At 36.6% G+C, this 24,229-nt stretch overlaps 1 protein-coding gene across 1 annotated transcript in view; it reads right to left on the reverse strand.

Moving 5' to 3' along the window:
* P3H2 (prolyl 3-hydroxylase 2) overlaps nucleotides 1–24,229 on the reverse strand; it is a 183,760-nt gene that overhangs the window by 35,232 nt on the left and 124,299 nt on the right. The window contains exons 2-8 of the mRNA XM_077117874.1: nucleotides 14,603–14,755; nucleotides 13,583–13,772; nucleotides 8,874–9,005; nucleotides 6,637–6,779; nucleotides 6,210–6,299; nucleotides 4,480–4,520; nucleotides 3,745–3,839 (exon numbers count right to left, since the gene is read on the reverse strand). Coding sequence (XP_076973989.1) covers nucleotides 3,745–3,839; nucleotides 4,480–4,520; nucleotides 6,210–6,299; nucleotides 6,637–6,779; nucleotides 8,874–9,005; nucleotides 13,583–13,772; nucleotides 14,603–14,755 — 844 coding nt within the window. The remainder of the gene's footprint in view (nucleotides 1–3,744; nucleotides 3,840–4,479; nucleotides 4,521–6,209; nucleotides 6,300–6,636; nucleotides 6,780–8,873; nucleotides 9,006–13,582; nucleotides 13,773–14,602; nucleotides 14,756–24,229) is intronic.

The following is a 24,229-nucleotide window of genomic DNA, read 5'->3' on the forward strand; positions in this document are numbered from 1 at the left end:
GTGGTCTCTCTCTCTAAGCCCATCTGGCAGGTAAGCTCACTGCCCTACATGGGACATGACTTCCAGGGGTGTAAATCTCCCTGGAAATGTGGGACAGGACTCCAGGAGATGAGACTGGCCCTGGCATCCTGGGAATAAGAAAGGCTTATTGACCAAAAGGGATAAGAGAAATGAAACAAAATAAAGTTTCAGTGTTTGAGAGATTTCAAATAGAACCAATAGGTCATTCTTTATGCAGTATATAAAAACCTTTCAGTTTTTGGTATATTGGAGTAGCTAGAGGGAAATACCTGAAACTGTTGCACTGTAATCCAATAGCCTTGATACCTGAAGATTTTATATATATATAGCTTTTATGGTGTGACTGTGTGATTGTGAAAACCTTGTGGCCAACACTACCTTTATCCAGTGTATGGAATGATGAGTAAGAAAAGAAAAAAAAAGACAATCAATCAATTGATCAATAATAGGGAGAGGGGGTATAGGATGTTTTGGGTGGTGGTTTTCACTTTTATTATTAATTTTATTCTTAATTTTATTTTTGGAGTAACAAATATGTTAAAAAATTGATTGTGATCACGAATGCAAAGCTGTATGATGATACTGTGAACAATTTGGATGATTATATGGTATATGAATGTATAACATATCTCAATAAAATCACATTTAAAAAAAACTGATAGCCAAAACTGAGACCTTCAAACAACTGGTAAACTGATTGCATGTTCTACTCTCATTTAGAAATATAAAAAGAGATATTCTTCCAACAAGAAAGCTGAGATTCTTTCAGGTTCACTGCAGAAGCACCGACTGATGCTTCTATTTCGCAAATAGAAATAAAGACAGCTGAGGGGCTTAATGAATTGGGTTGTACTTTGCTATACTTTCCTAGTTTTCTATATTAAGGGCATTTTGCTTTAAATATAATTAGTTTATTTCAAAGTCCAACTTTTAAAGCATTTAGAACAGTGCCTAACACTTTTAAGCTCTGTTTAAGTGTTTACTGCTATTATTATTATCATTAAATTAATAAACTATGCCTCGTAAACTGTGGTCAACTCCGACCAACACATCTTAATAAGCACATGGCGTGACAAAGTATATTTAGATCAGCTACCAAGATTTTGAGAATTCCTCCAAACGTGCCATAAGAAACATATAAAGATCAGATGAAGGGACCGAGGGCAAATGAGGTCTTCAAAGCGTAAACCCTAACAGATTCAAGGAGAATCTGTATTAGTAATCTTTCTTCCACTCAGGTAACACAATTCTTACCAAACATAGAGATGTTCCATATCCTCATTAGAGGAAAAACACAAATAAAATAAAATGAGCTATCTTCTCAAAACCCAAAGGGGGAAACATAAAAGGAAAAATAAACCCTACCCTTTAAAAAGTGAGTTTAACAGCCTACAAATAACTAGTAGCACACCAGACAGAGAAAAACATTAAAATAAAAATAAAAACGTAGTCCAATAAGTTGTGGTTCCTGGGGCCAGGTTTGATGGCTTTAGCCAATTCTTAACCACAGCCCAAGGAGATTTAGTTAAGCAACTCAATTCTTTTCTCATTCATAAAGTATGTGCTTGGCTCTAATCCTCTGGTTGCAATAAGGAGGGATTATCTAGGAAAATACTTCTTTGTGAGGAAGGTGGCCCTGTGCTCGCTGCCTGTGGCTCATACAAGAAAGAACACTTCACTGTAATACCAGTGTCAGGTCATCCCAGGAGGTAACCAGCCTAGCAAGCCCTGATGCGAGTACAGCTATTTACAGTTCACAAAAGACTTTCCACATTCATCATCTCACAAATGCTACCATCCTTCTTTGGAAGGTGAGTCCCAGAGTGATTGAGTCACTTACTCTCTCTCAAAGATCACACCAGATAAAACAGGCCTCCTGACTCCAGCCCCAGTGTTATTTCTAATGTGCCCTCACATACTCTGAGATTATTATCTACAGAACTTTTGGATAATAGGTGGTTGAAAGAAGATGAATGAGTGGAGAATGATCTTAATAAGTTGATATCCGTGTGCCATGGGCCTTAAGTCACTCTCTGGGGATGTGGCCCCAGATCACTCTCTTCTTGATGCTTATGAGTTATCCAATATGAATGACACAAAACAATGTTAGGAAACCAGAGTAGGTGCCAATCTCTTTTTGAGGAAGATGAGAAATTTTGAAAAATTCTCTAGTCTATGAATCATAAGTCCTTTCTGGCCTCCCAACATCTGCTTTCAGCCAGACTGAGATTTGAAAGTGTTTTCTGGTTGGGACCTTTGCCTCCACCTACCACTGTTCTTAATTTAGATCCAATTTGGATTTCTGGTGATTGGACAGAAGGATCTGTAGTGGGTTCACAGAGAAAATCTTCAGGTCCATTAGCCAATTCAAACGAAAAACATCTCCAGAAAGGGTAGAATTTGGTGACTGAGCCAAACATGGACTTTCTCCACCAAATGTAGTCTTCTGTTCAACTCTTCCCATTAGTCTTCCTGGGCAGTTGCTAGTAGCCAGGAAAAAAAAATGCCTTGAAACCTGGCAACTAGCCTGGAATTTCCCAAACCTTTACAGAAAAATGCTGAGTTATTGGCATGTACTTCCTGGGTGATTCTTGGTTTGAACAGCCGCATGAACTCTGGCTGACCATGATCTCTCTGGCAGTTGTTAAGCTTTGTGGTTGCAAACTGAGGTCTAGGTCAGATTTGACGAGCATCTTATCCTGTTTACTGCCTCATACCGACTTGGAAACTAAGGAAGGAAATGGCTGAGAAATATGAGAGCTGTAGAGAGCCAGACATTTTCAAATCAGCTAGAGGAACGTGCTGACAAGATCTCCTGTGTTAGGGAAGGGAGTACTATACTCCTTAGGTTTTTAAAAACTCCTTCTTGCAATTATTAAATCAATATTGTGGTACATTTTTGATATCTGGACACTTTTTTGTTCCATGCAGCAGGTGAAGAAGAGAAAATGGGATTTGGATTCAAATGCTTGGGTTCAATTACTTGCTCAACCTGTTACGAACTATGAAATGTTGGATGAGCCACTTAATCTCACTGAACTTCAGTTTTATTACTTGTAAAATGGGGCATATAACTCATATAAGATGCTGCTATAATTAGAATAAGTTGCTTGGACATTTTCTTGAAAAATTATAAAACATTAGAAATAATATTTTTAAAGAATTTTTACAGCTGTTAGTACTACTATTGCTAAATTTGTTATCATAATAATGTTGAGCTTCACTTAAAAACTATTATTGGCAACACTCAATCTCTTCCCTACTTAAATGGCTCCCTGCCCATCTCTGTCAATTCGATCTAAATTCCACTTGACTCAAAGGCCTGCTCAAATTCTGTGCTTCAAGCATCTTATGTTAACTGATTTGATAGCCCAGGTGACCATTCTCTTCTCCTCAAAGTTCCCCTTTTACATGGTCTATTCCACATTATCTGGCACTCACGGTGACACAGGTCAGTCATACAACATCTCTAATTCTCAGGTACTCAACTGACGATGGAGATTTCAAAACTGCTTAGCTCACAGGCTTTTTGTGGGAAATAGATGATAGGGTGAATTTTTTTTTTTTTTAACATTCTTTTCAGAGTATACTGAATGGTAATAGCTTAGTACTTCTCAATATTTTGCAGAGAACGTGGGTTCCGCCTTGAACTGGATACAGACTGGTCAAGCCCCATGCCATCCTTTCCTTCTTTCTAAGAGTGAACAGTAAACAGGTACTTACCCTCTCTTAGATCTCGTTCTGTCTTGGGTGGTGACTTCTTTCCCATTGACAATCCATGCACTTCTGCCCCCTCCACATTCACTCCTGAAGGGACCCTGCCCATTCAAAAAAGTTGAAATGGCAATTTTCCATTGAATAATGAAGTTCAAAGGCAAAAGATATTTTACCCAGGTAGTCTATGATTCCCATATTGAGTTTTTGCTGTTGTACAAAAATCTAGCTATCTTTCAAGATCAAATCATATATCACTGCCTCCATGAAGCTCTCTGTTTCCTCAATGAGTGTGCTCTATCTCAAAACTCCTCTAAATCTCCTTAGCAACCTTTATCACAATTAGTTGTATCCACAAATTAATTCCCTTTAGATTAGACTTTGAGTCTTAACAGAGCAGGACCAAAAAATATCTTGTGCATCTTTATAATGCTCATTGTGTCTTAGTACTACTGTGCCTTGATTTGAAATCATAGGCTATCAGTCCTTAGGAATCACCTTATTCAATCCCATCATCTGAGGAAAAAGCATGAGACCCAGAGAGGTAGATGAATTATTCAAAGTCACACAGAAATGACAGGAAGAGTTGGGACCGGATGCAGAGCTCCTAATTCCTAGCTCAGATATCTTTTAACTGTATCTTTTTACCTGTTTCATAGAGCTAATTTCCTCATCATAGGTGATGAATCTTAGCATTTCTTCTCATTAAACGTAAAGAGATTGGGTTCTGAATGGATGACTCACCGATTCTCATGTTGTCGTCCTCCGTATCTGATCCAATAATTCTGTTTTAAATTTAAAAAGTCTCTGTAATTTTGTCACAATAACATCATTTATAGAAATAAGTAAAATAAAATATACACTCAAAAATTCAAAATACCCCAAATATTGGGAAACTTGAACATCATATGAAGATACAAAGTAATTTTTTTACTTTAATTTTTTATAAAAAGGAAGACTAAGTTTGATCCAACTTGGGCAAAGACAAAAGAGAGTACTAATGGATAAAATGTCATGGTATTAGTCTAGGCAACCATCCTTTTGTCCAAGAAAGTGATCTGGAATTTTGTGGCATTCAGTCCAACTCCAGGTTTTATAAAACAAAATAAAACAAAGTTCCTGCTTGGTTAATCATTCGTACAGGTCATAAAGTTGGGTAAGTGACATTATCTGGGGCTTCTAGGGGTAATGCGATTCTTTTAAAAATAATAAGTAGATCATCAGGACATAAATACATTAAAAATATTATATTAGAAATATTATATTAGAAACATACATTAGAATTACCTAAGTAGTAGTGCATTAAAATAGCCTAATTTTTAAAATGTGCCAATGAAAAAGTGACAAAACTAAGACAGATATGAAAAAAAAGTTTCAAATAGGACATATTACAATGTTTTTAATGTACATATTAATATGCACATTATCTGAAGAACTTATATAGTAACGAATAGATAAATGAACAAAGGCCATGGCCAGATAATTCAAATAAGAGGAGAAATAATTAAAAATATGGGAAAATGTTTATTTCTGCAGGTGAGCAAAAGGAATGCAAATTAAAATAATGATTAAAACAATTATTTTGTACATAATACACAAGTGATATAAGACATTTTAAAATGGTATGTCTCATTTCAGAGACGTTTGTCATAAGCTGGTACTTTTATAGATTAGGAGCAGTGAAGGGATAAGAAAATTATCATAGAAAAGCAATTTAGTTCTAAGGACTTGAAAAGTTCTCATATCCTTTGATGAAAGAGTAATCCCACTCCTGGGAGTTTATTCTAAGGATGTAGTTCAATAGAGGAAAAAAATGATGAATGCCTTAGGTATGGTAGAAAAAAAATCAAAATTAACTCTAATATCTAGCAGCATGAGAATAATTTAATTGATTTAGATCAAGCTACTATACGTGTAGCCAAAAATTAATTTTGGAAGCCATACAAATATAGCAGTTGCTTATGTTAACTTCTAAAATAAAAGTCAAACACATATCTATTTATAGCCTAATAGTAGTTTTGCAAAACTTGTATCTTCACATGAAGAATGAGTAGAAGACCACATGCAAAAGTAAAGAAGAATCAGCATGACAGTAGACTCCTGATTGATTTTGTTCTTTGTGAAGTCCCTTTAATGTTTAGATGATGAACAAATTTAAAATATAAAATGTTGCATTCTTTGTAAAAATAAAGCAATTCTAAGGCAAATGCATATAACATACACAATAAAGATTTCTCCTTTTTTCCCCAAATACATGTGTTTTTTATTTCAGACCTCAATGATATAGAAACCTATTAAAATCTTTTAACATGTTTCACATGCATAGAGCAGGCCTTTCTTCCCCTCCCAATCTATCTTGACACAGGACAGGGGACTGAAGTTTTCAAGCAATGGGGGTGGAAAATGAAAACATAATAAAAAGCCCACTCAATAATTCTTTTAATAGACATTTCTTCTCGCGTCTTTGCACTTACCGGTTCATTGTATGAAAATCCCAGACCCTCTGCGGCTGATTTTATCAGTTCAGATTCTAGTTGATGACGCTTTACAAACACTGCCAAATCCTTGAGGAAAATAAAGAAGGAAAGAAATTTTATATTTAAATAGTAGGTAAGAGAGATGAAAAATGTTCAAGTGAAAATATTTTTCATTGCCCAGCTGACAAACAGGCTTAAAGAAATGTCCTGAGCTGCAAAAATGCACCCTTCTTAACAGATTTTCACAAAGTAGCACTTAGGAGAAAACTTTCCTATGGGTATTAAAAATAAAAGTTCGAAGGGATTGAACGCTAGAACGTGCATTACATGGTTAGAGTCTTTAAGAGCATTGTTGCATTTTTAGCATCTCTCTCCAAGAGCACACAGCGGAATGAAGGGCTTCTTCTGAGAACATTGGTCTCACCTCTCTAGCCTCGATGGATTCTGGGTCGAGGCTACTGTCCAGCAAACTTTCATAGTAATCCACGTTGTCCAGCACATCCTCATCATCCGGATGCAGCAGAAGATAAGCCTTGGCACACTCCAAGGCTTTCACGTACTCTCCCACTGCAAGACCAAGGAGTTGCTGCGTTAGAGGTTTTGCTCAAAGGACTTTTAAGAGATGCTTCAGCCTGTCTGTGAGTGGTCAGCAGTAATCACCACTAAGAGGGAAGATAAGAGCAGACCAGACCGAGGAAGCAGAAACAGTCAGGTAAAAGGAAGGACTTTTCAGTTATTCGAAAGGTACTGCCTTCCGTAGGCTTGAGTGCTAGGTGTTTTGCATAAATTATCAAAAACTTTCACTGAAAGATGTTTGTTGACAACTTATATTATTTAATACAGGAAAACAGAGCAGAATTTTAAGAGATAATTCTGATGTTCTGATGTTGAGTTTGAATTAAGCAAACTTCTTGGGGATGACCTTTTACATAATCCTTCGGAGGGCCCCAAATCCTGGGGGTGACTCACCCGTGCTTATAACTGCATCTCTCACTTACAACTACAGTGACTCCAGCAGTAACACAATATTAAAAGGAATTAACATTAAGATGTTTAAATTCTGAACTCTCTGCCACAGAAATATTTTGCTACTGCAAGAAGATATTTGGAATGCTGTATGTCTTGTTTTCAAATAGGAGACTACACTGGATTTCTTTTAAACCCATGTGCTCCTTCAGCTATATACATTATAAGGGGACTTTGATTTTAAATAAGAATGGTAAGAATTAAGCAACTCTCTCAACTCCTTTGCATTCACTGCCCATGACTTAAACACATGATTTATTGTTTGCCATCAGTGCCAGGACGATGAGTAATGTTTTGCTTTTAGAAAGGAAAGGATGTGCCAAAGTAGCTTTAAAATGTTGGCTTGGGATTTTTTCTTGTTATTTTAAAAGGGAAATACTTTCTTTACTACTGACGTGTATGCAGGGCAGCTTGATGTCGGAACTAATGGGGAACAGTGTGAAGAGGAATTACCGAAAGAGGAATTACAACCTCTCACTACCCAAAGTGACCTTGAACAAGTCACTTCTCTGCAAAATGAGGGCATTAGACTGTACAATACCCAGATCAGTTTCAGCAGTCTGAATTCAATGAATTACTCTTACACATAAGATGCTCAATCTCTCTCAATAAGATAGATGCAAATTAAAACTATACTGAGATAGCAATTTTCACCTAATGCACTGGGAAAAATCTAAAAATCTGATAATATATTTTGTCTATGAGCAACGGCAGGCAAATTTGGCAGCGTCTCTCAAAATTACAAATCAGGAAACCATTTGGCCCAGCAACTGTAGTTCTGGCAATTTATCCTATAGACAGCTATGTGCAGATGTGAAATGACATATGTAAAATGCTATTCATTAAACATATGTAAAATGTTATTCATTATAATGTTGGTTGCAGTAGTGAAGATTACAGACAGCACACATGCCCTTTAATAAGGAGACATGCTAAATAAATTGTAGTATAATGATAGGCAAATGCAAATAAAACTTAACAAGGAAATTCACTATGTACTGATACAATTAGCTTGCACTGTAAAAAATTGCCAAATCTGACCATTTCTTATCTAAACAAATGGCAATGTCATAGGTCCACCTTACTATGAAGATATCTCACATGTCTTGTTAGATGACGAAAGCAATATAGAGAACAGAACAGATAATATACTACCTTCTATGTAAAAAAGGGGATAATCAAACAGGCTGCGTGTGTGTGTGTGTGTGTGTGTGTGTTTGTATTTGTCGTATAAAGAAAAGATTTTAGAAGGGTAAATAGGAAATCATGAATTTTAGGGAATGGGACCAAGTTGATAGAGACCAGGGAGGAAGGGCGGCTTTTATGATTTTTGATCTTTGAACCATACGAATAAATTAACTATTAAAAATTAAATTAAAAAAATTAAATCACATGAAGTATCAGGCTAGTGTAACTTGCAGGAAATGATCAGTGCTTTAAGTCTGCTCTTTGCCCACACATAATTTCACCTTCTGCTTCTCTTATCCTGAGCTGTTGCGTCAGATAAGAGAGAATGCACAAACTCCCATTGCTTCAATGATAAATTGCAGAACACAGAAGACTAAGCTACAAAAATGTAATGACTTTAGTGATGAATATGTCCCCAAAGGTCTTCACAGATGACCCACACTTTACCTTGATAGTAGGCAAACTGTAGGTAGTCATAATGCAGGGGAAGAAAATTCTCAATTGGCGAGAGCCGGCCCGGGCGAGTGGCAAGTTCCCTCACGCATTCATGCTGACAAACCAGCACCTGCATGTAGTGATCTGGAAGAAAAGGCCAGAAAAGTGTGTTCCTCCTGTGTGCTGAAACCCAAACTGCGAAGTACCACCTAACAGTGATGCAGGGCATTTATCGTCTTGCTGTACTCTCAGAGATATCATTATTATCTTCACTTCACAACTGGAAAACTTTTCCACTAAGAAAGTGAGTGACTTGACAGGGTCTCTTTCTTAGTAGTGATCAGCTGAGCAAGTGTAAAGCCCAAGTCTTCTGGCTCTAAAACTCTGGTCTTTTCTCTGCACTGCACTGTCACCTTCCTTGTTTGCCCTTTTCTCTACCCTTCCTGAAAGTGATAAAGGTTATTTCACCCCACCACATCCAGCTGGGTAGCTGGCCTTCTCATTTAATAACACGGGACCTCTCTCTGGATACTTCAGATGGCTGCAGTATACTGGAATCAGAATCCGAAGTTTAGACCCTGGTTACGCTCAGACCCAGTTCAGAGAAAGGGACAATCATGTAGGTCAAGAGTTCAGGAAGAGAAGTAAAGGTAGAATGCTCTTTCTCCTTAATAAATTTTAGAGCTAAATTTTCCTAAAGGAGAAATAAAAACTAAAATTGATCACCTAGAAATTTTGCATTCTAAAACTGGTACCAGTACTCCAATTCTCTCACCAGTAGAAGTGGTAAAGTAGGGAAAAGGATGAAAGCTAGAGAATATGATTAAGCACTTCACCTGTTTCCCTTTGCTCCTTTTTCTATTGCTTCCATCCTTTTCAGCTTGCCAACAGGGCAAGGATTTTGACGCATAGGGGTCAAATCCTTCACAGCCCTTGAGCTCTGGATTTTACCTCATCAAAGCATCAGCTTAGGAAACACAAGTGCTAATGCTCCAGGGAAGAAAACATGGCTTACATTTTGCCCCACTTTGATTTTTATGATGAAGATGGAGGTAGACTTTTCTAGAAAGAATTGGTTCATTCAGGCTTGTACCAAGTGGGTTCCCTTGAGAGGGATGATAAAATCACCTGACCTCATGGCTATACAATTTCATTTACCACACTGCCTTCTTTCAAAAGATCCTTTGTTTAGTGGGATTTCATCTTGGATCTTGATGATATTGCATAGGGACCCCCAAAACATAGCAGGAAAGAAATGCACATTTTCCGGTGTACAGGAAAATGTGCCAGTTTTCCACATAACTTGGCTAATTCAACCATATATATAGCACAACTAATAGAATCTCAAAAGTCCAGTGGTTCTTAATTCCAGTTGGCAGGGCGGGAGGGAAGGGGAAGAATGAGCTCTGCAGTTCAGTTTATTTGATTAGCATCTTAGACATAAATAACTAGCTGTTTTATTTCTTAAGAAAAACAAAATAAAAAAAATTTCAACTGTTTTATTCTATTTAGCTGGCTATTTGCATCCTCCTTCAATTCTATTACGTATTTCTCCTACTTCCAAATGACAAGCAAAAGAAAAAGGTGGGAAATACACAAATCAAGGACTCAAAATCCGAAAGAAAATCTTTTTCAGAGCATGATATAAATGACAGCAAAGAACCAATGATAAAATGATATTCCTCAGGGCTTCACAGAGCATATATAATTCACAGAGTAATATATTCAGAAGTGATCTGCATTTTTCTCTAATACTTAATGTTTCTTCTAACTCTAAAATTTGAAGATTCTGGGTTTCTAAATAAATTATGTGTTCTAAAAGCCAATTTCACTCCTAATTTAGGACAATTTATAATGAAATACGAATTTGCCCAAGTTGCCATATCATTTTTTATTAGTTCTATTTCTTGCTTCCTTTCTATGCCAAATGTCATTGTAAAATTCACATGTTTTTAATAAGTTTGAGTTCCAAGACACTTGTACAGGAATACTTAAAAAAATTCCTTCTCATAATAAATTGGATATGCTTCAAATTCCTGAGAAGACAACATATCGCTGGAATAGATAATATTTGGTTTGGACTCCAGGGACTGTGACTCCTCCCCCTCACTTTTCTTTAGTGGAAGCTGGGGTAGTTATGTTAAGAATTAGAGAACCTAAGTTAGGAGACCGCTGTTCTTTCCACTGTTCTTTTCCAGCAGCATGTTGTTGTAAACTCTAGAAAATCACTAAAAGCTGTAGGAAATTATCAGCCAGATTTCCTAAAACAGATCTAGGATATTTGCCAAAACTATTAAGCAGCCACGGATATAGACAGGTGCAGAATAAATGTGGGGGTGGAGATAGGACACATAAGCCCCAGAAAAGATAAGTTAGCAAACTATAATAAAGGAGAAGCTTATTCATTGCCAAATAAAAGATTAAGCATTAGAGAAATACTCAGGAATTGAAATGTGAAACACTCATAAAATTGACATTCCAATGGGCAATGCTCACAGAAATGCAGGCAAATGGCACAGGCCCAGGAAACAAAACCTTTGGAAAAAATGTCCAATAATTCAGACATTTGCATTGATTCTAAGTGAATTAAGTTTATTTTGGATAATTAGGTAGGTTGCAAAGTGGTCATAGGAAAATTTTTCAGTGAACTGGTTTACTTCATAGTGTGAACTTTGAATGCTCCTCTAAAACACCTTACCAACTTAAGGTCTACATTCTGACAAACATGGGGTATTATCAACGCTTTAATCTCCATAAATATGATTGGTAAAGATGTCATTTCCATCATTCATTCATGAACCCACTGATTGAAAAAATATAACATAGTCCTCACTATTTTCCAGGCATTACATATACTTAGGCAGCAGGGGTTGAGCACTGAACAAGACAGGAATTCAGCCAAGTAATGGAGGAAAACAACACCGTGAAGGGCTGGAAGTGAAAATGAGTGTGGCATATGCAAGGAACTGAAAGAAACTCAACAGGAATAGATCAAAGAGGAAAAAACAAAGAGAGGATGAAAACATATACAGGGACCAGACCATGAGGGTCCTTGTTAAAGATTCTGGGTTTTACTACAAAGTCACTGGAGGGGTTTATGCAGGACAAGGTTCATATTTTAGCATTCTACCTGTGCGCAGAGTAAAAACAGGATAGGACAAGAGGGTCAGCAAAGAGGCTATCACTAAGATTTAGTTAAAATATCCTGTCGATCTGAACGAAGGCGGTGGCAAAAGGGGTGAAGAGAACAAGGAAATGTTAAGTACTATTAGGAGGTAGCGTCTAAATTGAGGGAGTTGATTATTACAAGATAAGTTTCTATGATTTAACTTGAACTAATAGCGAGGGGTATTCTTTATGGGTCAGTACATTGGCAATTGGGGAGAAGAAACTGAGCATGTTAGTTTGCTTTTCTTTGAGTACATGTGAAATTGAACATTAGTTTTCATATGTTTGTATCTTGCAACACAATATATGCTCAACATATATTTGCTAAGCATTTTTTATTGAATAAATTATCCTATGCCCATTTTTCAACAGTGCAGACCTTAAAAGTATGGGCTCTAGAATCAGGCAAGGCTAGATTTGATTCCCAGCTTCATTTTAGTCACATTAGTTCATCTTTCAGAGATAAAATGTCCTTATTTACAAAAGGGAGGGTAAAGAGGATAACGTTAAATCTACCTACAGCATGTGGCTTAAGGGACTACTATTACAATCCGTACTAATAATTAAGAAACAAATTACTACTGCTAATAATAATTTAGGAGCTCCCTTTATATATTAAGGATATTCATTCACTCACTGCCTGTAGAAGAATTTGCACTTTTTTTGTTGGTCATTTACAGAGCATCTCGATTTACTGTATCTTTTGCATTAATAAACCTTTGTAAACTTTAACTTTTTCTTCATTTTCCTTATCTCTTGTAATGGTAAAAGGAAGGAGCTTTACTTTTTCTAATATTATACAAAAATTCTTCTGCATTTTCTTCTGGCAGCTTTATATTTTTACACTTACATTTTTAGTAGAAACAGGACTCCTTTTTGTGTCTGGTATGAAGCCAAGGACTTATACTCCCCACCCCCACAAATGGTTACCTAGCCAATACCACAATTACTCTACAATGCACATTACCTACTTATTTTAAATGCCACTTTGTAATATACTAAATTCCCATGTATAATAAAATATTCTTTCACGTAACTGAAGAAGAGTATCCAAAAGTGTCCACTAATACATTATTTATAATGCAAACTTACATCATTAATATTCATCAATAAAGGACAAGTGAAATAAATTATGATGCAGCCACATAGTGGAATACCACCAAGCATTAAGTACAATAAAGTGGATCTACTTGTACTTACATCGGAAGAAATCCACAATGCATTGGTAAGCACAAAATAAAACAAAAGCAAAAAATATGCTGAAAAGCAGTATTTATACTATTGCCTATATTTATAGAAATATGAAATAATTATAAATTAAAAAATATTTCCATTGTGCACATGGAAACATTTTGGAGATATGTACCAACATTTTAACAATATAAATTTATCTAAGGGTGATAAGATGGGATGGACATGTGAGTCTTTCACTTTTTACAATACATATTTCTACAGTGTTGCAACATTGTTTACAAATTAAATGCAATATTTTAATAATCTTAAAATGAATAAATATTAATAAATAAATAAAGAGACAGACAGACAAACTTTACCTGCAATGGCTTCATAGAGGCCAGCTTTATACCCTAAATACTCATACTCTTCAAATCTCTGAGGCCCCTCACACAGAGCTCGGCACTCCAAATCTTCACTGAAATATTCTCTTAAAGCTCGTTCAAAGTACTTGATGGCCAGCTCAAAGTCATCAGCCTCATAGTGTTTAACTCCTGAACTGTAACTCTCCTACAAAGAAACAGAATTTTTTTTTTTTCCCAAGAGCACCCAAGGGGACCTTGAATAGTAGGACACAGACAGACTCAGGGCCTATTAGTTCGGTGGGGCATTGGGCTCTTGCCTCATGCGGGGAAGTGGATTAAGTGAATTTCCCTGGCTGCAAAACATTGTAAATGAAGGCGGGGGGGCGCTTACTGAGCAAGTTTACCACTCTGGCAAGTTATTTCATTTTCTTCCTGAGCACCCCAAACCTGCATTTTCTAAACCCTTTGAATCTAGAGGGGTCATGTAACAAGGTCTCGACGATGGATGTGTGTAGAAATGACAAGGGACATCTACTTCCACGCCTTGCCCAAGGGGGTGGTGGTTGGGGGGAAGCGTCTATGTAATATCTTCCTTTCTTATCCTTTTCGGTAATGATCTTAGGGGCCACACATTAAGATTGGTGATGTCCCAAGGTGAAAAGGAAGGCCAGGTCCTATGTGGCCCTACACAATTCACATTAGTCTCAACTCTTGTGTGTAAAATTAAAATCGGAGTGAGAAAGTGGGGTAAGGCGAGGGAGGGCTGAGACTCAGAGAGGTTTAGAAACAGTAATATCATGCTCTACTTGTCACCACATTATACTGCTTTTCTTAGCTATTTCATATTTTCTCTCAAATCTTTTTCAACCCTGATAATTAGAATGTTTCTTCAGAGGATTCTGAAAATATAAAATGTTACTTGTTGGAAATTGGGAATCAATTTGAGATATTCATTCATGCAAATTTACTCCAAACCAAATGAAACTCAGAAGCATTTAGCCCAATTCAGTGGGCGCAAGATACCCCAGGGCTCACCAGGTGTGGTTTGGCTTCTCGATCAACTAACTGGGAAGTTTCCACGCCGGCCATTGTTCTGTGGTTCTCAATGTCCTGTTGCATTTCCATGTGCTCCGGGTTGGCCATGAAAAAGGTGTGGGCTGCTTCCACTGCTTTTTCCAGTTGGTTAAGCTAGGGGGACAAAATGGACCAAATGAAGGCAAATATTTCTAAACCGGGTTCAGAGAAATAAAGTAATTAGCCTGAGGTCTTACAGCTTGGAAGTGGCCAGGCCGGATCCCCAGTTCATAGACATGGTATTTAACCTATACACAAGTGTTCAGAGGTTTATAAACCATTCCTAAAGTTATATGTGTGTAGTCTGGCTCTAGTGAAAGTGAATAAAGGAACTTTGTTCCGAGTTCATTCTCTTCTCCCTCTTTTCTGAGCCATCTGTGTTTTCTGGGAAATTGAATCTAGATGCCTCTGTTTTATTATGAATCAAAAGAAAGAACTGCCAGAGCCAAAAACAAACTATTCTATAAGACCAAACTGAAATGCTGCCTTCTCTAAGAGATCTCTCCCTAACCCTCTAACTACAGTCAAGCACTCTGATATCTTAGCCCTTATTTATTTATTGGCACTTATTATACTCTGCCTTATACTATATTCATTTGTATATATTTCTTTCTCCCAGTACAGTCCTCAGAGGATAGGGACTATATGTCTTATCTTTATAGCTTTCATCTACTTTACCTATAGACGATGTCTATGATATTTTTAAGAAAATAGGAAAAAAACCCTCCAACAAGTCAATCTTTTACACACAAATAAAAAGTATATTACATGTGAGTGGGCTTCGTAAGTTATAAAGTATTCAAGTATCTAGGTTTTCCATAAACATTTCTGCTATCTAGTCACATACATTGATAATTTCCCGTTTCGGTTATTACAAATGAATGTGATTCCATGGTTTTTGAGAACTGTTAGTCAATGTTGATTCATTGATTCCTTTTCTTAAATTTGACAACATTGGCTTTTTGCTTTACTTGATGCTTTCCCTCTTTATAACTCAGAATTGAACGTGATACCATCTTCCTCAATATAAATGTAAAGAAGAGCCTCTGACTTACAACTGGACCATAAAAGTTGCTCATGATCTGGTCACGACTTTTGCATTATTGTGAACCAATTTAGGAAACTAAAATCAGCTGCCAGAGTCTATAAAATCGGCCACTGCTTTAACTGACAGTTTGGCATCTTTGTGCTTCATTTTAGAAATTAGTTATACATCTGAAGTGGAAGGCGAATTACAGGTGCTACACTAAGGTCTTGTAAGTACTAGGTTTCAGCTACTCCACTGAAACAAACAAAAAACAAACTGCATTTCAAGGCTCCAAACTTCCTTTCAGAACTAAAATTACAAATCACACGAGAGGTAACTAGTGAAGGGTAACTATGCATTAGAAATATACAATGTGAAATACAGAATAATTGAAGAAGGGGGAATTACTGGACAACAAGATGCCACTGTACTTTTGAGGGAGGCCACTGTCCCTCTGAGAAGTGAGAAAAATTGGTAGAAAAAGTCTTCCAGAAGTCCCAGGTCATTTCATCTCAGGTTGTGAAGAACTAAGGCAAACATTTTCTTCTGCCAGCCCAGAAGCACGACTGTACGTGGCAGTCACGCTGCATGGAAAAAGAAATGAACACTGACTAAATCAACACCCTGCTAACATTCAGAGGTTACTCTGTCCTTGAATTGGTCAGTGAATGGGACTCCTCTGACACACAAACCCTTTTCCATAGCCAGCAACAAAGAAGGCACTGCTAAAGCGCACACTGACTGCTCAAAACTTTCAGTAGCTGCCCAATGCCCACAAACATGTTTTAGACACTCTGCATCACGCAGTTCAAGAAGCCCAAGGATTTGGTCCCAGCCTCTTTGTACCATAACTTCTTCCTATCTGCCATCATGCAAACTTTTCCCTGTCAAACTGGGAAAGCTTTTTAGGTCTCCCAATTATTATCCTATTTTAGAAAACACACAAAGGCCTATTATTTCAGTTGTACCCAACTTCTTTATTTCATTCATTCGCTTATTCAGCAAATGTCTATTTTGCCAAATTCTGCGCCAGGCACTATGCTAGTGAAGGATGATCCCTAAGAGGCCAAGATAGACAAAGTCCCGCTTTCTAGGCACAGACAAATCTCACACGAGAAAATAAAGACGGTAATTCAGATTATGATAAGTACTATGAAGATATAAATGAGCCAACATCATCAACACTGGCTGGGGATGGGGTGGGAAGAGATCGTCCGACTTCAAGTACAATGTTCTTTGTCTCAAACTTTTGGATTTTATGAACCAGTACATTTTTTTTTTTTTGAAAGCTCATCTGTGTAGGGGGAACTAACACCAAGTTGCCTAATTTTATTTTGCAAAGTAAAACATTCACAAAAGAAGGACCGCAGGAAAAAAGTATCCTCAGATTTTAAAGCGTGAATTAATTTAGTTTTATTCAAAATCATTGCATTGTCTTTATCTTACTCACTTTTCCATTGACCTCTGAAAACTGCAACTGCATCAGTCTTTGAATCAGGGGGTGGGAGTTACTGCCTTATAACCAACTGAAAATGATTTCAAAATCTGCTATAGGATTAGAATTTAGTCCATGAATCTTAAAAACACAAGTATATTCATAAATTTTCTTTGTCAGCAGACTAAGAGCTAATTGAAAACAGGTTTCAGTAGTCATCATCCAAAGCCTTGTACACAGAATCTGCTCAAAATCACCTGTTATCACCTTTTCAAAATAAATAAAGGCTCTTAGAATGCTTAATAGTTAAGTTAAACACAAATTTTTCCCTCTCTTCTCCATTCCCCCCGTTCCTTTCTCTTCTTCTCCATTTTGCCCACCCTTACCACAGCAGTATTTCTCAATTCAGAAGACAGACACATAGCACAGAACGGGGGAAAAAACCCTAAATTTTCCAAGTGTAATGAAAACATACAAATTCTTCTCCACTGAATTAGGAGAAATATAATGCTCCAATAATTTGAATGTGAAATCAAGAACAGCTGTGAGACACTGTGTAACAAAAAGAGTTAATTCTAAAGAACATTAAAACAAGTAAAGACCTCTATGTACTCTTGTAATAGAACATTTCTGAATATATCTTCTGCAGGCTTTCTATACAAGCATCAAGTCCAAAATAAGTAATTTCCATTCTTCTACTGAAACATCATCATTTTCAACAAAAAAGGGAATTTGTTCTGTACTTTCACCACCTTAACTTTGGGAATTCATTCAATAGCATGCATTACATTTTGATGAAGTGCTATATTTTTTGCCTTGGCTCTTCGTTAAGTTGCCTAAAAATTTTAGGAAATTTTGACCCCACATCATGCTTCTTACCAACTGCCAAGCATGTAAGTAGACACTGAAGACATCCTGTTTCTAAGCCACAGCAGAATGCTTAAATGTTACCTAGTACTATACATACGCAGGCTAGAGTAACCAAGTTACCAGATCACAGAATGCACACCACGCTAAACACTGAAATGTCATGGGCTAAGTAAAGCCCTAATCTTCCTTTTATGGAGCTTATAACATTTCGCTATAACAGTGACTCCATACATTTTTATAGATGGTTCAGCAGTTGTTAAAGTCTTCAAATTTACCTCAAATTTTTGTCACCCTAATAGTAACTTTCCTTCACAAAACCCAGTAAGTAAAAAATAAATAATAATAATATAAATAAATCAAACATATTAAAAGAATATTCTTTAAAAACTATGAAAATCTGAAACAAGATTTGGAAGCAATTCGTTTGACCTACTGAATTAGACTAAATTTTTTTCAAATGTAAAGACCAGACTATGTAATGAGAATTCATTCTTATTTTAGGAAATTCCTAAACATTGCCATACAATGCAGTAAGATTTTTAGAGAGCCAATAAAAATAGTCATATGCAAAGCAACTTAGCATTCTTTTTTCACAATTGTGGGTGATGAGATCATTCTTTATGTTGTCAATATAACTTGCAGAAAAGACTCATCTATTAAATTATTTTCATAACTCAGAGGAAAACATAGGTTGTTCCTCCTGGCAAATTCATAAAAGTGATTTTTCCAGGTATTAAGAACTACATAATAAATTGTTTTATCCATTTTGCCTTGACTACTAGGGTTAGGCCTAAACGTTTATTCTCATTTATGAAAACTGTATTTTCCTGGGATGCTAGTGTATCAAATGAAAGTTGGCATATTTCCATTTTTTTGAGCTTTTTGTTTGTTGCCATTAAAAAATCTAAATACACATAAATGTTGCTTTAACAAGGTAATTCAGTCCTTTTGTACACAGCCACGGTTTAATTTATTAAAAAGATATACCCCAAAAGTAAGGGAAATTTCTAATAATTGTACATATTTCTTTCTTATGTTCCTATTTTTAAAATTTAGAAATTTCCTGTTTTAAAGAACACATTAGTTCATAAGTTAAGTGTTCATGCTAACATAGAAGACAAAATTAACTTTGCATTTGTGGAATGTTGGTTCTAAAATGTAGTCATGGTTATAAGTAAATATTTATAGCTTCCAAAATGCTATTTGGTAAGGATTAGATGGGCAACAACATTTCTAAAGAGTAACATTGCCTCTATGGAGTAACTTGGAAAGGAAGAATACGTCTTTTTGAAAGAACTTTCTTTTGCCAAATTGCTTATGCTCTTGCTTGCAGGTGTTCATGGTCCCAAGCTTGATGAATAAAGTCTTGCTCCTTCTAAACTCTCTAGTGAACTTTTAATCTGATGTTTACATTTTAATGCTAATGGAGAACAGCAATTGTTAAAGGAGGCTACCCTTTTGAGCTCAGGGGAAAAAGGAATTCCATTAGCTAAATTCACTAGAAAGTTTCTTATCTAAATACAAACCGTCTTTCTGCGTAAGGAAAACCCTAAAGTAAAGAAGCAAAAGTTTCAAAGGTGCTATTTCAGATTAGAAACTATTTAAGATAAGAAGTCCTTGATGTTTTTGGAAAAAAAAAATTCAATGTATTAGCCAAAAATAAGTGCATGCTTAGTTGGAAAAATTTCTCAAGCTGTCTGTGTATTATTTAACTTCTCAGCAAGAGAACAGACAAGACACACGGTAGGGAGGAAAATGTACTAGTTTAGCAATGCAGTGTGGGCAAGTCACATCAGACATGGATGGAATGAAATTAACATGCATGGTTTGTTGGTAAATTACTGTTGATTTGTTTGCAAATTGTTAGGACAAGGCAAGACTGAATGACTGGGAAGGGATCTTAACCTCAGCAGCACTGGGCCAGAAATCTCCACTGAGGTGTCGGAGGATGACAAATGTTTACTGAAAAGAAGGTTTGAGCCAAGACCTTTCTGACATTTGCTTCCTGCTACTGTTTGGAAACATGGCGTTAAGCCCTCCGTTTAATTTGAAGGTAGACATCACTCTTTGCATAGCCCAGTTTTGCCAATGTCCCATGGCTGTTGTGGCAAGCATCGTTCTAACACGTAAAGAACATTATGACAGATGTTAAATAAATAAATAGAAATACAATGTCCCTTTAGGTGGACTCAGAACCATACTTCTGCAAATGACTCCCATATCATGGGCATGAGCTTGTCCAAGAGGCTGCTAATAATAATAATAATTTACACTTCTCCATTGTGGCATAGAGCAAAACACTTTGCAATTCTACTAACAAAATTGAAAGTAATAAAATAATCATTAATTGAGTGTCAGCTAAGCACGAATGTTTGCTGGGCATTTGTACCCTCCTTTATTTGTTATCGTTTCTCACTTGAAGCAATGGAGGATCAGAGGGGAGCAGGTAAGTAACTTCTTCCAAAGCCCCATAGCTACCACATAGTAAAGCCTGGGTTTGAAGACACATATGACTCCAAAGCTATAATTTTCTAGTTCTCTTTAGGCAGAGTCAGCACCTAAACACAGAGGCCAAAATCAGTGTCTTTATTGATTCAGCAGTCTTTTAGGGACACTAGATTTTTTTAATGAAAAAAAAGTTTTTTTTCCTAATGGAAAAAAAGTACTGTCATGCACTGAATAAGCAGGCATTTTTATCCACACTGAAATATAAGACAATGAAGCCAACAGTTAGGATTAAGTCACCTGCTCTGAGTTCCCTGCTCAGAAGAGACAGAGGTGGAGAATCCAGGTCACAAACTCAGACAGACATGCACTCCTGTAGCTTGAATGACCTTTTGTCTGCTGCTAAGGAAACCAAATTTTCAAGAGAATAAGAAACTTGCCCAACATCACCTCAAAAGTAACTAAGGTTGGATCTGTAAGTCCTTTGGTTCAGATTTTCTGTCCAGGACTAAAATGTTAGAGACTTTTCTCCATTTTGGAAAGCAAGTCATTACTATTTATGAAAAATAAATATTCTCCGTAACTGATTCAAATCCCAGGTAGGTTGCCAAGACACGAGGAATGTAAAGCTCTTCAGAAACATGGGGGATGAACTCCTATCTCTACCTATGGCCCAGGGCAGAGCTAGCTGTGCATTACTTACACATTATGATACAATGATTTATAGCACCAAATAGAAACTTGTGCTGGGAGAGACTGAGTTGCCCTTAATGAACTTCATGGTATAAAAATAAATTTTGTTGTACTAACCACTGACTCCTGCTTTGCTTCTGCCTGGTTTTCATTATGATGAATGGAGATGAATGTTGTCTTTCCCCAGTGACCCATTAATAAAGTTTTAGCTGGCCATCACTTTGCTGGAGCTAACAGCCGGCTCCCTCATTGCTGACTACCAGAGTTGTGTGTCTGCCACCACTGGAAGCCAGATCACATTTTTCCTCCCAACTGTACAATGCTACAATCATTTAAATATATGTGTCAAATAAGATAGCAAAATGGTAATTAACTATAGATTGTGGCTTTCTACTTATAAGATGCTATTTAAAAATCAGCAGTGATATAGTTTAATATAGACCTGGATCTGATTTTTTTTCTGCTCTTGACAATACGAGAAGATATTTTGAAAGTGTTTTTCTCCTTAGTGCATCTGCAATAGTGCTTTGTGAAATAACAAACCCACAGGCACAAAATGTTTGTCATAGGTGAGGAGTGGGTGGTTTGTTTTCTTTTTCTCCCTGTAAGCAACCATGCTTCTGGAATGGGTTACAGATGGAGACATGTGTGCCAGGGAAGAGAGCAATAAATGACTCCCTGCCTGATTAAAAATGATAACAGTGCTAGGATAACATTGGAGATAGTCTGAAGAATTGATGACTTGGGCAGTGCTTTGGGGTTTAAGGAGCATACAGAGAAATTACGTCATTTCAATTTATAAAGTACTTGGCCACCTTTCCATACTGTGTTTACAAAACAAATTTAACATTTCACCCAAATCACTCCACTGTGAGAAAAGCAAGAAAAACAAACAAGTAAATCAAATGATTGTCCATGTGTACTTTTTGGTATAAATATGTTGCATTCCTTTGTGAAATATGAACTCTTTTTTTGCTCTTACAGAGGTGGGGAAATTTAATTCAAAAAGTATTTCAAAACTCTCTAGCTCCTATAGAGGATTGCAATGTGGCTGCCAGCTAAAGGGAGTTTCACTCCAAAAACCCTTCCTGGAGGGAACTTAAAAAGAAATGAAGGTACCTTCAGGTATTTTACCTATCAACGTGCTCCTAACTACAAGGCCACATGGTGGTTTTGGTGATAGGGTTCTTTTAGAACTTCAGTTCCTATGGCATCACACTTGTATTTTACTTAAAAGCCTAAAGACACAACTTTAAGCTGTATAGTAAATGCAATAATCTTGCCATACATAAAGGATAAATAAAAATCCAAATATTTTTTCTGTACCTCAGTCAACAGACTGTACTAAAAATAAGGTCCCAGTCTATCTGAATTTCTAAAAAGTTCAAGTTTGGATGAAAATTACTTACTGACTGAACATATCAGATAGCATCAATTCTTCTGTTACTCTGTGACACTAGCACAAGCTAGGGTATAAACATTAGCTCCCATTAGCCATAAGGAACTGGGGCTAAAAGGCCCTTTAAGTCATATTTCCCACTGCTTCACTTTCCAGATAGAGAAAGGATTTGCCCAGAAAAATTAATGGCTGAATTATGGTTAGAATCTTCATCTTTTATTAAAACAAATATTCACAACAGATAGTTCAGATTTCAGTCACTGCTATCTAAAAGTAGGTATGCGTGCTTGTTTGGGTGCATGTGTGCTTACCTGGTCCATGAGTTTGCTAATCACCTCTGCCTTAGAAAGAACTGTGACAGATGCCAGATATTTATAGATACAAAATAAACGTGATGTGATCCCTTACATTTTATTAAGTATAGTCCAGTTAGGCAAGAAGGCTTATGCAGACTACTAATATCAAGACCAAAAATTCTATGAGATTAGAGCTCAGAGTGAGTGAGTAGCAGGTAACATGGTACTGTCAAAATTGGGAGAAATTTGGAATCGTAGCAACCTAGAAGGTTCAGGTAAGTCCTCACAAGAAAGTGGGACTGAGGCTGGGTCTTGAAAAGGACTTATAAAAACTGCTTTTATAGTTAATTAAGTGTAAGTTAAACTGTACTGAGTTAACATTTTTTTAGCATAGGACTTTCAGACTCTTTAATATATTGCTATAATAGTTGATCTCCATGAATAGGATATTGTATTTCACATTTCCCAAACTCTTTTAACCAAAGAAACTTCCTGCCTGCTTCAGAGTGGCTCAAAAGACTAATCAGCTTTCTGAGATTCAAAGGCTGTTGTCTATAACAAACTGCACTTTAGGTAAACTTTACTAACTCTGATGAGAGAGTGGCATTATTTGTAAAAAAAAAAAAAAAAAAAAAAATCACCTAAGTGACCCCAGAATCCCAAAATGCAAATGCCACAGTGGCCCTTGCAGATCATTATTGTAATACTTCTGCCTCACAATATTAACAATGATAAAGTATAGAGTGAGAACGTATTCTCAGGGCCACAGATCCTGATAAAGCTGGAACCTAACTCCTGGTCTTCTAAGTCCAAAATAATGATTTTTCTACTGAACTCCATTGCTTCTAAGACTAAGTGGCTGATCCTCCTTACTTAGAAGGAAAACGAAGAGTATACCATTTTGAAAAAGGGCAAAAACAAAGGTTATAACCAAAATATATCTCTCCAAAAGTTAGTGGCAGAAATATCTTTGTCCATGCAGCCTAGAATAAGCCTAAGTAAAGTTGCAAAGTGACAGTAATGAGTATAGAACTATAGCATTGTCTTCAAATGAAGAGAAGAGTTTGAATTGAACCACAGCCTAGAAAAATCATATCAAATAGACTGTGAAATTACATTCAGTGGTTAAAAAAAGTCAGGGTTTCTGATTTCTATTTTGCACACCCTGTGGGTTTACATTGGCTTCCTTCCCTCTTGAAATGTTATACTGTGACTGAGTTTAGCAGCTGCATGTTTGGCCTATGCTAAGAAAAGATTGCCACAATGAACTTCCCACATATTGAGTCCCACATTCTCATTTTAGTCTACATAGGGTACCACAAGCTGTGTATTTCTAGGGTTTCCAAGTTTCAGGTATTTTAATTCTTCATTCAATTAACCAACACATAATAAGGGTCCTGTGCTGGTCACTGGGTGGGTGGGG

Source organism: Tamandua tetradactyla, chromosome 10, assembly GCF_023851605.1.
Source record: "Tamandua tetradactyla isolate mTamTet1 chromosome 10, mTamTet1.pri, whole genome shotgun sequence".
Lineage (NCBI taxonomy): Eukaryota > Metazoa > Chordata > Mammalia > Pilosa > Myrmecophagidae > Tamandua > Tamandua tetradactyla.